This window comes from Selaginella moellendorffii, unplaced genomic scaffold (genome assembly GCF_000143415.4).
Source record: "Selaginella moellendorffii unplaced genomic scaffold, v1.0 SELMOscaffold_65, whole genome shotgun sequence".
Lineage (NCBI taxonomy): Eukaryota > Viridiplantae > Streptophyta > Lycopodiopsida > Selaginellales > Selaginellaceae > Selaginella > Selaginella moellendorffii.
Window position 1 is genome coordinate 601,398 of NW_003314326.1, and position 14,028 is coordinate 615,425.

Below are 14,028 nucleotides of genomic sequence, written 5' to 3' on the forward strand. Positions count from 1 at the left end.
AAACATCTCAGTGTAATCCACACCAGCCACTTGAGAGTAGCCTTGAGTTCTTTCCACCAAGGAGAAGGTGTTGTTCTTGAGAAAGGAGTTAAACTTATACTCCTCATCAAAGGCTGCAACCCATTTGTCTCTGTCATCGTCTTGTTCCCAGGATTCCCAGCAAATTCGTGGATTCTCAGCCATGGGCGGTGTGACATCCACAGTTGCACCTAGGTTTGCCTTCTTCCCCGGACGCCGCCGTCGTACGCGGTGATCCGGGACCAGATCACTGGCCGCTTGGTCCTCGGATGTTCTCAACCGGGATCACGTCGATGTGGTGAGCATGAAGACGAAGCGAGGGCAAGACATTGTGGGGATCTACGTCCACTATTCCGCCGCGCGCCTCACGCTGCTCTACTCGCATGGGAATGCCGCGGATTTGGGACAAATGTATGAGTTCCTGGTGGAGCTCAGCGTCCATCTCCGGGTGAACGTCATGGGGTAAGCCAAAAATCTCGATTTTTGGATGGGAATTCCTCTTCTTCCACTGATCTGTCCTTGGAGATTTTTTATTTATTTTTTTTCCTTCTCTTTGTTTCGTTGGAGTTCTTTTGAGTTCTTTCTCACTGCCGTTCTTTCGCTGTTCTTCCATTGTTTCATTGATTATTGTCTTTGTTGTATCGGTTTTTTCCCAAGTTTCTATCATTGACTGGTTTCGTTTTCGTATTTTTTGAATTTTTTTCTTCCTCGCGCAGATACGATTATTCGGGCTACGGAACATCTAACGATAGAATTCTCTCCTCTTATAACTATTTGCCTGGCATTTTCTGTGTAGATAGAAAGAATATATTCTCTTTTATACTGTCTCTTTTAGCTACAGGAATTTTGCAGTTTTTCATTGTTCTTGTACTTGGCCATGAACTCTGGTTAAGTTTTTCACTTTGGACTGTCCATCTTTTTCCAGCCGAGTGAAGCAAACACGTACGCGAACGTGGAAGCTGCCTATCAGTGCTTGGAGCGAGACTATGGCGTGAGACAAGAGGATGTGGTGCTCTATGGACAGTCCGTGGGAAGTGGCCCGACAGTGGACCTGGCGGCCAGGCTCCCGAAAGTTCGAGGCGTTGTTCTTCACAGTCCAATCCTTTCCGGCTTGCGTGTTATGTACCCCGTCAAGAGAACATACTGGTTATGAGAAGAGAGTTCTTTGATTTGATTTTCCTACCTTCGGTTCCTTGCAGAACATTGAAAAGATAAGACGCGTGAATTGTCCCGTGCTCGTCATTCACGTAAGTTTCTTCTTCATTCTTTCTTCTTTTCCCCACTTGGTTCTAGTTGTAGGTGAGGAATCTGATCTTTATTTTCACAGGATACCAGCGACAAAGTTGTGGATTGCTCGCGTGGCAGCTGTGGGATCTTTGCAAGGAAAAGTACGAGCCACTGTGGCTCAAAGGAGGGGGTCACTGCAACTTGGAGCTTTATCCAGAGTATATCAGAAGTTTATCATGTCTCTTTAGAAATCCGGTGGCCCAAGGAATGGGGAAGGGATCGAAAGGACCCGGTCTTACTAACGAGAAAGAAAAAACGCTTGTAGTTTTATGAAACAGTTCTTACAGGTAGACCATCGCTTATTACAAGAGCTTTTTACAACTTCAAAGAAATTTTATATCTTGTTATGAGAAGAGCCACGAAGCGTCGAGACGAAGATAGAGCCGAGCCGCATGACCGTCATTGGGACCTCATCCAAAGACGACGTGATTGGCCGGGGTTCCAGAAGTGTTGATGGTAGCGAGACGAGCTTTAAAGGATATAGTGGATCCTGGGGATATTCATTCATTCATTCATTAGCTGTTTACAGGGTCTCGTGAGTAGAGTCAGCTGTTTTGACAATCTCGTGAGCCGTTCATTTGCTGAATTCCTCCCAGATATAATCCCAGACGCGTAAAGTAACAGTGAAACATTGGAAGTACCAACCTTTTGGTGTTTCAAGAGCTATTCCAGAGATGAGCATTGTTGTCCAAGTTCTTATTCTCGTTCATATCTATGTTTAATTTACACCACTCGCTCTCCAACAAAATGCCCATTGTATGCATCGCCAAAACACGTCTGAACTAATAAATAGTTTTAGTATTTCGTCCTTAAGTGCATTCCGGATCTAACAAAGATCAAAGATATCACTTAAAACTAACGTGAGAACACCACGTAGACCATCTTGGAGCAATTTCACAATGCATAAGCTTGTGTGTGCCTTGTTGGTGCTTGTAATTAACACATTCCTACTTGTGGTAAGCTCACAATTCTTCTGCGACCAAAGAACTTGATTTGGCTTCTTGTAGAGTTCTGATTCATCATGTGGAGGCTTTTTGAAAACCTGTACACCCATCTCTTATAGGAAAAATGTGCTGAAAGCAAGTTGCCAAATGGTCAATGGCTCTAAGCACGAGTCAAGTTTGAGCACAAACGAGTGCCGTGGAGTGGTCAATTGTAGGCTCCAGCAGCCTGGATCAAGCCAATCAGCTCCAACCTTCTATTGCACCGGTAACGGCGCCATCGTCAATATGGAGGAATATGCGGGCAACAACGACGGAAACATGGGGTGTTGCAGGAAAAGTACTCAGTCTGGCACCTGCGGTGGATTTCTCGACAGTTGCACTCCTGCTTGGTATGAACTGGACACCGGGCTGCTGAAGTATCGGTGCTTGAAAGTGGACACTACATTGAATGACGATGCTTACCTGGATGTTAAGACGTGTACCTCAGATCCCAATGCCAGCTGCTATTTTGCGGAAGGCGAGCTGAAGTGCAACTATAGCACCGGAGAGGCCGTGCAATTCACCACTCTGGCAACCAACAATGATGGAAATATAACATGTTGCACTTAGTACCAGTTTAAGCAGAAGGAAGATAATAAAGACATTCAGTACAATAAAGGTCTTTGGAAAAGCTTGTTGATCTCGAGACTTTGGACATACGCTCCTAGAGCAGGAGCTTGAGAAAGCTTGTAAACGTTTTAATTCCCATTTGGATTTTATGGCGTCTCAATTTAGATAGAGCCAAGCATTCAGTACAATAAAGGTCTTTGATCTCTAGAGCTATTCTTGGCTTTTACATAAAATACACATTTCATACTGCTATGAGACATCACAACTGTTGTGATGGCAGACTAGAAGCACCTTGTCTTTTCATCACTTTGGACATATGCTCCGAGAGCAGAAGCTCGAGAAAGCTTGTAAACGTTTTAATTCCCATTTGGATTTTATGGCGTCTCAATTTAGATAGAGCCAAGCATGGTTGGATCAAAGACGTGATTGGCAGTGATTCCAAAGTGTTGCTGCTAAGAGATAAGGTAATTCCTTCTATATAGGTGAAGTAATAGATTGACCTGGAACGCTAGACTTTCAAGAAAAAAGAGTTATAACAATGTTGTACCTCAGATTTACACATAGGGCAAGAATTTCATAATTTTTTTTGGTATGATTAGAAAAAAAGAGAACAATAATGCGCAGCAAATAAAATACATTGGTTATCACATCTTCATGTTACAAACTAAGACACAGTATTTCGTCCTTTAGTGTGCATTCCAGATCACTGGAAAGATGTGGTTCATTGCCCTTCTAGAGTGTCTTTTCTACCCTAGTTCTCCCTTATATATGTATCATAGCTGTACCAGTTTGGCGACTCTCACTGGGAAAAATGCGTCCCTTGCAAAAAAGAAATATGCTGGAAAGGAGAAACCGGAAGACGTCTCAACCAAAAGAGGGTTGACAAAGAATGTTCTGAGACAGATTTCAAGGCCAAGCTCCAAGGCAAAGATGAATAGAAAACAAATTCACAAGAACACAGAAAGATGGAAAAGTCCCAAGACATCCAGACACAAGTAATAGCCTGTCAAAAAGGATAAGTTGTCTGGCCGAAAGGACTGAACAAGGCAGCCAACTGTCAGCTTGAACCAACCCCTACTCTTGGACCAAGCGGCTTGGCCTTCTTTCAACGTAGGTAAGGCAGCCAAAACAAGTATCAAAGACGTCAAGGAAACACAAAGATACATATAAACAAGAGCCATATGAGGCAGGCTGAAAGCAACAAGAATGCATACCAATTTGATCAAAGAAATTCTATCTCATGACACTGAATGAATAGCCCTGCTTAAAGGAAAGAAACTTATCTCGTAAGAGAATCATAATAGACCTTTTATCGTTAACTCATTTTAAACCAGATACCCAAAAAGGATGAAGTTCCCAACCTAAGGAATTTAGAGTGCTTGAAACAAATATTCTACAGCATATGGAGCACAGGTTCGAAAGGAACTTACCTTAGGAACTTAACCTTATGGAGCAATGAACTTACCTTGGGTAAATGGCTCAAAACAATCCAAACCATTTAACAAATTTTGTACATTGAACAATGCTTTATGTCAAAATTTAATAGATACTAACTGGGAAATATCCCTGTATATCGCAGCCATTTGTACCAAACAAATCCTTGTTTTTCCCTTCCTAAGCGAGCGAGCGAGCGAGCGAGCAAGAACGATCGAGAAGTCGACCGAGAAACCGAGATCATACGCATCTGTGAAACTGGTGGCCACCGACGAATCCGCCTTGCATCGATCTCCTCACATTAGTTTCAAACTGTTTGGGGTTTGTTCTAAGCACCTCAGCGGCTTCCTGATTCAAAGGATCTTCCGGGTTTGGATCCTACGAGCAAACAAACTAAACTGGTATCTTAAGTAGAGAAAACATGGATACTTACCAAGAAGAGGTACTGCAGGCCGTAGATGATCGAGTTTACGCTCAAGACTGGCTTCCAGTCCTCTCGGAGAATGTTGAGACAAACATTTCCTTCGAGGTCGATGTTGGGGTGATAGATCTGCTCAAAGCTTCGTGTGAGCAAAGAAAAGAATGCAAAGAGGAGAGAAGAGCTTACTTTGGTCTTGCATTTTACTTTGGGAGCTTCGTGAGGATAGATTCCCGAGACCTGGAACGTGAAAACAAACAAACCTCCGCTGGAACAATCCAATCGATCAATCGATAGCAACACTCACACGAAAAGAACTTACTGGTAGTAGCCTTCGTCCGGTCCGATGGTTATCTCGAAGTTGAGGAGATCATCCTTCCCGTTGGGGAATCTGATGGACGTAGATTTCGCCAAGTTGAGCTCACTGATATCTAGACAAAGAAAAGAAGACCAAGTTCTTCGTGAATGGATGAAGAAGGTGAGAGAGATTTATTCGTTTTACCCTTTTGGACGCGCAACTCTCCGGGCGTTTGCTTCTTGCCGGCGCTGGGTTTGCCATTGGCGCCATCGGCAGCTTCCTTTTGCTTCTGCTTGACGCTGAAAAGCTTGATCATTATTGCCCCGGCGCCAAGCACTGGAATCGATCTCTCTCGCCGAAGACCTAAAACCACCGCCAGACCTAATTTGTCCCCCAAGCATTATGAGCGCGATGCCAAGGGTTTTGCTCCACCGCCATTCATCCACTAGAGCGCTGGACTCTCCAGGATCGATCGATAGATATCGCCGCAGGTAGATCGAAATGTTGCTAGATGGATATGTGTTGGCCAGATTATCGGTGACTGAAAATCTGGTCACGGGGACGATTGATGGAGTGCTTGGAGATGCGATCGCCTGCTAACGTTCCAGTGAGTTTTGTTCTTGAAACATCAAAGGAAAAACCGCTTTTTTCAGGTATGCTACTAGCATTCGAGCGAATCTAGGATGCCTTGCGAAGTTTTCCCCGGAAGCTGATCAATCTAGCACAGAAGCTCGCGATCGATACACCAGTTACTACAAAATCCAGTTTTGTTCTAGAAAAAAAGAGAGACTAACATTGTGATGGTTCTTCAGGTATGCGTTTCTATGCATTCTAGCGAATCCATTATTGCGAGTCACACACACACCTCACAGATGCACAGTAAGTGTTTCCAGCACGCTCTCTAATGCTCTGAGCACGCAAACGTGTCTCCTCTTTGCAGGTTATCGAGAATCCCATTCAGGCTGTGCGCCTGGAAGGCGCAGTTCGAGCAAGTTGAGCTCCCATCGCTCACTGAACAAGCCGCGCAGTCCGACGCTCCCTGGTGCTGCACCAAGCAAACCGTGCCAACTTGCTGCTCCCACGACCCCGTGACCACGGTATCCCACTCGTCACCGATGACAACCATGTTACGCTTCATCTCTGGAGAGAGCTGCAAGGACCTCGACCGCAGCGAGCCTCCAGCTCCCGGGCCGCTGAAAGCAACAACAGCAGCAGGTCCGCCGAGCGATGCCGAGACGAGAACCGCGAGTCCGGCACCCAGGCTATGGCCAGTGAGCAGCAGCGATGCGTTTGGATACGCCTCCACAGCCTGGCGTGTGTAGCTCACACCTTGGGAGACGTAGTCGAGGCTCTGGTTGGAATAGGTGGAGAGGCAAGAGCTCAGGCTGGGAAGCGACACCCTTGGAAGCTCTCCAAACAGGATCCGATCGACGCACAGGTCTGCCTGGGTGGAGGTGCCCCGGAACGCAACCACAATGCGTTTGTGAGCGGAGGTGGTGTCTTCCTCGTACACTAGGCCCCGAGCTCCGGTGTTTGAGGAGGGCTCGAGTGTTGGGACTTTGGGGGATGGCTTCCAGCCGGGGACGGAGGCGGCCGTGGCCGAGAATCCATAGGCGTTGGCGGAGATTGTGACGAGCGGGGAGATGAAGAGTGCCAGGCGCTTGGGATCATACTGTGAGAGCTTGGAGACTTCGTCCCACGCTTCTGGAGCTTCTTCGCTTGGTGGGATTTGTTTGGCTGAGCGGTGGTGGTGACGGCGGGCTAGAAGAACACTGGTAGTAACAATGGCGACCACAACCAAGAGCACGAGCAGGAGAGTGGTGCATTTGCAAACCATGGCTTTGGGATTTTTCTTCATTGGATCAAATTCTCACCTGTGTTCTCGCTGCGGGCCTGAGAATTAGAGATTCACCGGATCTCACCTATCCCCGTTGCCTTTGTCAAAGCTTCCAACTCTTTTTCACTTTATAATGGTCTAGATTTTTCAGCTCTTTCTTGCTTTATAATATCTCAACCCTTAAATTTTTGAGTATGCACAACATGAAACTATGGCGCCCATAGTTTCTTAGAACTGAAAATCTAAGATTCACAGATCTCACCTATCGGCATTGCCTTGGTCAAAGTTTTATATCTTATGATCTAACACCACACTTTACTATTATGGTCTGGATTTCTTAGATTTTCTATTTCTTTCTTTCTTTATATTAATCTAGCAGTTTCTTAGCAGATGTTGTATAATTTAAAGATGCAGTTTATGTGCTTCACAAATTTATAGTTTTACCATCAACTGTCAGGGGTTCCTTTGCAAGAGCGTAATCTCCAAGCGCTCTTGTTCTGCCTCGTATTAAACCTTTGGAATGCGGATTCTCTAGTGAGAGAGTAATAGGTCATTTATAGAATATTCTAGTATATGCCAGATATTCCTCCAACAAACTGGATCTGGAGAGTAGGTAATGAAAAGTCCTCGAATGCTTTCACTTTTAAAAATCTTTATACCCTCCAGGCCCAATTTTCAAAGTGTAGCCCTTCATCATCCAAAAGGAGGCTTATGAGATATGATTAAAACTCTGACGGAGTATGTTGTGAGTATGTTCCCAACTACTGTTAACTTTCAAAGTTCTTCACAGCTTTTCTCACCTATAAGTTTTCACAAAAGAGATGCAAGTTTACAAGGAAAAAGGAAAGAATGAAAACAGGGATATATGGAGTATGTAAGTTCGCTGCTTCTGAGATGTTTGGGAAGATGTATCAAAGACAAAAGTGAGAAGCGACAAGCGTTGAGATCTGCTGATCAACAAGCCGGACTGTTGAAGCTGTCTTGTCGAGGCCCTCGGATCCTCCCATACAAGCTAAACGCTGGTGCCTGGTTTGTCTTCGGCAAGAAGTACGCTCCCGGTCCTGGAGAATGAGGTCTCTCACGAGAAATCTTCCCCCGGATGCTGAAAGATGGAGAGCTTCTTCCGCTCTCGACGTTGTAAGCCCCCTGTCCCGGACTCCGGCTAGTCTTCTGGACTGGAACCTTTCCCGGCCTAGTCTCGAGTGGAAAATCATTCCATTCGTTGTTCTTCTTCACCAGGCCATAGATCGTAAGCGATGGACTCGTCCGCTGTGCATAGGACCGTCCATGGAAGATCTCGATGTGTAGGAGCCGGGGCTGGGGGTGTCACGTCCTGATAACTCGAGAAGCTTGTCTGCATCGAGAAGGATGGAGAGGAGCTCATGCACTGCGGACTGCATGATCCCCGGCCGGGAGAGTTTGGAGTTCTTGGCGAGCTTTGTCTCGACTGCATGGTGAGAGCCGGGCCTCTGGGAAGCCGCACAGAGTAAGTACCGTGGCCTGGAAAATCGCTTTCTCGTGGAGACGTCGCCTTGCCAGTGATGGTGAAAGCTGGTAGACCAGAGCCGATGGTTCCATTCTCGTACTTGTAGGCTCCGGGACCGGGACTTCTCGAGCGGGGTGACGAGTCTCGGGGCTTGCCAGTGATTGAAAAATGCGGGCCGTGTGGCTTCCCTATGATCCTGTACGCTCCTGGCCCTGGATTTTCTGTTTTGTCCTCCGGAACAAAACGGCGAGTGCCGAGAGAGAAGGATGGCGAGCTCGGCCTCGACACAACGTCGTAAGTTCCTGGTCCTGGAAAGTTCTCCTTTGGACGTAATGGAATCCTGGACTTGATAGTTATCCAGGGACCGTTTGTTTGAAACTCGGCGTCCTGGTGTTCTCCCGGTCCCGGAGTTGGATCTGGTTGTGGAGGACCCGACGGCCGCCTCGGAGATAAACTGGATCTTCTCCTGGAGCGGGAACCTCTCCTGTCTAGATTGCCAGAGTCCCTTCTTCCTGACTCCCCTCTCTCTGGATTGAAAGCCGGATCATCCGGTTCCGGCATCAAGAAGGTCCCCGTCTTTGTGATCTTGTAAGCCGGTCCTTTCGGATTCACCTTGACGATGAAGTAGCCAACTTCCTTTTTCTTCTCCTTCTTCTTCTTCGGCAGATGCTCGGGCCTGTAGCTGGAATAAACCCCGTGACCAGGAACGTTTGCATGAGCATTCAACGAACCTTCAACCGCTGTCTTGGTCCAGCTAGTGTTTGTCTCTCGCATCGGGCCGGCACCTTTGCCTAGGACGGACAACAAAGAAGCAAATGGCTTCGGGCTGTGAGCTCTGGGAGGCGAGTTAAACCGCGGCGCCATGGTGTAAGCCGGACCACCAAAAGTTCCTGGAAGATTGTGCTGCCCCGGCCCGGGACTCCGGTCCTTTGCAGCGTCTCTAAACCGAGGAGACATCGTGTAGCCTGGACCGTCCGGCCTCCTCTTTACGTAGTGTGCTCCTGGTCCGGGATTGTGAGACCTCTTGCCATCGCCAAGCCGGCTTCCCATCGAGAAAGCTGGCGAAGATGGCTGGGACTTCGGCGAGTACCATCCCGGCCCCGGTCCCGGCGATGACGATCCTCCACGCAAAGTAGCCGGCTTTCCAAAGTTCGTGGAAACCAAACTGGATGTGTCTAGCGCGACGTTCTTGGAGCTGGAAGTTTGTGTCGATTTCTCTGCCATGGTTGTGATCGGGAGCTTTAGAGGCTCGAGCTTCTTGGACTGGACGCTGGCACCATCCTGCTTCTCAGAGATCCCACTGCTCCTATAGCTAATCACCGGTACTCTAGTTGACAAGCTCTTGTTCCCCATGCTAGTGTGAGAGTTCCTGGAGCTCACCAGAGAGTTGCTGCTGCTACCATGGAAGAAAAATGGTGGTGGAGGAGGAAGAACCTCTATCTCGTCAAGCTCGCAAAGCTTAGCTCGAAAGAATCCACTCCCTCCTAAAATCTCTGGCCTGGGGACGCTGTTGTGGAGGAGCCTGGGATGAAATACAGTGCTGCCTCGACAAGAAGGATCGCAAGCCTGTGAGAGATTGCCTGCTACTCGTCTCGGAGAGCTTGTGATTCCAATTCCAGCACTGCTCCAAGCGGATCTGGGAGTGGTGCCGCCGCCGCCGCCGCTGCCGTCCCAGTTCGTGTCGTGACCACTGCGCCAAAGAGCTGGCAGTTTGATCATCTTTGCTACCCAAGGCGCCCATCAATGGGAATTTTTTTCCACAGATTGTTCTTCCTATCAGAGGTTCTTGATGAAATGGATTGAATCGAAGCCGAGAGAGCCGCAAGAATCTCACCTGGGATCATCCGCGACTGCCGCAATGCGAACAGCGCTCCTCCTAGGGCTTTTTGGGCGGGAGTGCAAGCGCTGCGTAAATGCCGACGTGGCAAAAGCTTAGAACCCTAAAATCTTCGTTCTTTCTAGGGCTTTTGGTTTCGCGACGATGCTGAAGAGAAAGGATTCGATGGCGAGGAACGAGGGCGAGAAGATGGAGATTATGCCTCTGGGAGCTGGAAGCGAGGTCGGCCGATCGTGCTGCCACATGACTTACAAGGGAAAGACGATTCTGGTGAGTGGATTTCGAGATTTCTTTCTTTCGAGCAAGGAAATGTGAAATGTGAGTGCTTTCCTGCCCAGTTCGACTGTGGAATCCATCCCGGGTACACTGGAATGGCCGCGTTGCCGTATTTCGATGAGATTGATCCGTCGACAATCGACGTGCTGTTAGTAACTCAGTAAGGATTTTCCTTTTCGTTTCCTTTTATTGTTCTACTCTTCGTGATCTCTGTTCCAGCTTTCATCTCGATCACGCGGCCTCGCTTCCATATTTTCTGGAGAAGGTACTTGATTTCTTTTTTGCGAGGCTGGTTTGTAAAGTTTTGTCTCTCAGACCACATTCAAAGGCCGAGTGTTCATGACACACGCAACCAAAGCCATTTACAAGCTTTTGCTCACGGACTATGTCAAGATCAGCAAAGGGTCTGTCGAAGACATGCTGTATGACGAGCAAGACGTGCTGAAAACCATGGACAAGATCGAGGTATGTGTGGTGCTACCTGGGGTCACATCACTTACGGTGCCTACAGGTTATAGACTTTCACCAAACTATGGAGGTGAATGGGATACGCTTCTGGTGCTACACCGCGGGACATGTCCTCGGGGCAGCGATGTTCATGGTGGATATAGCCGGTATCCGGGTCTTATACACAGGAGACTACTCCAGAGAAGAGGATCGCCACCTCAAAGCCGCGGAAATGCCAGAGTTTTCTCCAGACGTCTGCATCATAGAGTCGACTTATGGCGTTCAGATTCATCAGCCGCGACACGTCCGGGAGAAGAGGTTTACGGAGACTATAGCGCAAACCGTGTCTCACGGAGGCAGAGTTCTCATTCCGGCTTTCGCTCTAGGACGAGCACAGGAGCTTCTGTTGATTCTGGACGAGTACTGGGAGGCTCACCCGGAGCTGCAACACATCCCGATATACTATGCTTCGCCGCTAGCCAAGAAGTGCATGGCAGTCTATCAGACTTACATCAATTCCATGAACGACAAGATCAAGTCTCAGTACGAGAACTCGAATCCCTTCAACTTCAAGCATATCTCTCCTCTCAAGAGCATCGAGCAGTTCGAAGATGTCGGGCCTTCGATTGTTATGGCTAGTCCAAGCGGTTTGCAGAGCGGGCTCTCTCGTCAGCTATTCGACCGCTGGTGTCAGGACAGGAAGAACGCTTGCGTGATACCGGGTTACGTTGTGGAAGGGACACTTGCAAAGACTATACTCAACGAGCCGAAGGAAGTTGCCCTCGTCAGTGGCCTCGTAGTTCCGCTCAACATGAGGGTGGTGTACATCTCTTTTTCGGCACACGCGGACTTTGCTCAGACCAGCGCCTTCTTAGGGGAACTAAGGCCTCCGCACATTGTTCTCGTTCATGGAGAGCAGAACGAGATGGGCCGTCTAAAGGTCAAGTTACAGGCGCAGTTTGCAGAACAAAACGTCAAGATAAACTCGCCAAAGAACTGCCAACCCGTGGAGTTTTTTTTCAAAGGAGAGAAAGTTGCAAAGGCTGTTGGTAGGCTGGCGGAGAAAACACCAGACGAGGGGGGCGCAGTGAGCGGCCTGCTGATCAAGAAGAGCTTCACGTACCAGCTGATGGCTCCGGACGACCTTCATGTTTACACACAGCTTTCCAGGGGCAGCATCCAGCAGAGGCTCTCAGTCCCATACGACGGCGCATTTGTTGTGCTGCGACACAGGATTGAGCAGATGTACGACGGCGTGGAACACGTTACAAAGGCCGAGAGCCAGACACTGAGGATCCATGACAAGGTGACGATTTCTCAGGAGTCAAACGAGCATGTGGTCCTCCAGTGGGTGTCCGATCCAGTGAGCGACATGATAGCGGATTCAATAATTGCGATCATCACGAAGATGGATCCTCGCTTGCTGACGGACGCCAATGGTCTGCCGAAGATTGAGGAGGATCTTACGGTTGTCCAGTCGCTGCTCACGTCTTTGTTTGGAGACGTCAAAGTAGACGAGGAAGGGAAGAAGCTCGTGATTTCTGTGGACGGAGTTGCTGCCACTGTGGACTACACCAGCCGCAGCGTCGAGTGTGACGATGACAATCTCAAAGAACGCATCAAATCTGCTCTTCACAGAATGCATAATGTTCTACACCCTCTGGCGATTGAAAGCTGATCCAACACACCTGGTCCTTCATGTGCTCGGTACGTTTTGTGATCATCATCGCAGTAACAAAATCCATGACTTTTAAGGTACGCTTTTTTCTGTTTTCTAGACTAAGACGGGATAGCGACGCGGTGTTGTTTGATCTTGCAGCCTGGAGTTTTGCGCCCGACCCGACTTGCCGACTTTTTAAGATCTGGCATGGTATCGTTTCTTACTCAACCGGCACCTTTCACCATCTGTGCAAGATCATAAGCTCGTCGTTGCTGACCTGTGTTGATGTTCTCGACAAGTGTTTTTTATATTCGAAGAGGTGGGGAATTATGCTTACAACCACAAACGACTGCCGCTGCACTGGTGTTTCACACTACTCCAGATTAAAAGATAAAAAAAAACGAAGGAAAAGGTATGTCTTTTAAACTTCCGTCAGGAGAAACGCATTTTGATATTATTGTTCATTCCTGTCAATGCAGCGCAGTGTTGGCGCGTTGGTTTCCACCACCATCGCATGGACTGCGGACTGGAAACTCTCGTGAAGCCCATGAAGTGGAATCCGACGGCATTCAGGCGTCGTCTAGTGGAGTTACAGGTAACTTTCTTCCCACCTAGCAATGTTCCAGCAGATGTTTCGCTTTTGGATCCTCCGATTTGGGGCCCCGGAATGGAGGAGTGCGTTCCGGGACGCGGTCAGAGCGATATCCGGAAGACTGGACGGACTGCATTTCTTTTCCACAGGTGAGCTGTGCTGTGTCGCTTTGTTTCATTCCAAGTGGAACTTATCTCGTTTTGCGGTGCTTGTTTTTGTAGGAAAGAAATCGTAGCGAGCACAGCACAAGAGGTTCTCTCTATAATGGTAGAGATGCCAGAAGCTGCAGAGGGACTGCCAGGAGGTATAATTTTTGGAGCAGTGGCGCTGTGGCAGTAGCTCACAGGGCGGGCCAAGCCAACAAGGAAAGCGTCTGTGTTGGAAATGACGCTGAAAGGATTGGATTTATTCCTTCGTGCTCGAGCACATGGATGAAAGAGGTCGACTGGTATGGAAAAAAGAAGATGGTATATACAAATCTAAGCTCTAAGATCTAAGATCTAATGTAATGTCCAGGGATCGATCTGGAAGTTTGGGAGAGAGGATAAAAAGATATCATACTACTTCAGAGTACATTATAGTTACGTCCAAAGATATTCTTCCATTCCAGACAGACAAAGAATTGCTTGGAGAGGGATCCTTTGGGAAAGATTCGAACCGGCGACCTTGGCGCTAGCAATCATGGGATCTCCATAATCTCCGACAGTAATTAGCAGCAGTTGTTTGCTCTAATTGCCCACGCTAACGGGCAGGGTAGTGAAAGTTTTGGATTGGTCCGGTCAATTTAGTTGGGTGCGAGCCACTGTGGACCAGACACGTGTCACGACCCGCTGGTCCCTGTCGCAGCGGTGGGGGTTTTTATTTTTTACTGCGGTGGCGTAAATT

The 14,028-nt window shown here is 48.1% G+C and overlaps 3 protein-coding genes and 1 pseudogene across 8 annotated transcripts; 2 read left to right on the forward strand and 2 right to left on the reverse strand.

Moving 5' to 3' along the window:
- Nucleotides 1-142: 142 nt before the first annotated feature.
- Nucleotides 143-1,327, forward strand: LOC112351738 (annotated as a pseudogene).
- A 3,023-nt stretch (nt 1,328-4,350) lies between these two features.
- Nucleotides 4,351-5,611, reverse strand: LOC9649078 (NEDD8-conjugating enzyme Ubc12). Its single transcript, XM_002985033.2, has 5 exons — nt 5,213-5,611; nt 5,033-5,141; nt 4,900-4,978; nt 4,726-4,842; nt 4,351-4,670 (listed from the first exon to the last, which is right to left on the reverse strand). The coding sequence occupies exons 1-5, from the start codon at nt 5,322-5,324 to the stop codon at nt 4,533-4,535; spliced, it is 555 nt and encodes a 184-aa protein (XP_002985079.1). The 5' UTR covers nt 5,325-5,611; the 3' UTR covers nt 4,351-4,532.
- Nucleotides 5,612-8,055: 2,444 nt separating this feature from the next.
- On the reverse strand, nt 8,056-10,050 carry LOC9649079 (DNA-directed RNA polymerase II subunit RPB1). The gene has a single exon (XM_024690115.1). It carries the CDS (start codon nt 10,048-10,050, stop codon nt 8,056-8,058), a length of 1,995 nt encoding a protein of 664 aa, XP_024545883.1.
- A 242-nt stretch (nt 10,051-10,292) lies between these two features.
- On the forward strand, nt 10,293-13,926 carry LOC9649080 (cleavage and polyadenylation specificity factor subunit 3-I). Of its 6 annotated transcripts, none has more exons than XR_002994264.1 (9): nt 10,293-10,438; nt 10,507-10,604; nt 10,664-10,709; nt 10,760-10,909; nt 10,956-12,646; nt 12,711-12,963; nt 13,031-13,292; nt 13,365-13,610; nt 13,660-13,926. XR_002994264.1 is itself a non-coding variant. In XM_002984945.2 (5 exons), exons 1-5 carry the CDS (start codon nt 10,313-10,315, stop codon nt 12,567-12,569), a joined length of 2,034 nt encoding a protein of 677 aa, XP_002984991.1. In that variant the 5' UTR covers nt 10,293-10,312; the 3' UTR covers nt 12,570-12,649. The 6 variants fall into 6 exon arrangements, 1 of the variants encoding a protein (XP_002984991.1); XR_002994265.1 differs by having other exon boundaries at nt 13,365-13,591; XR_002994261.1 differs by having other exon boundaries at nt 13,365-13,721.
- Nucleotides 13,927-14,028: the final 102 nt, after the last annotated feature.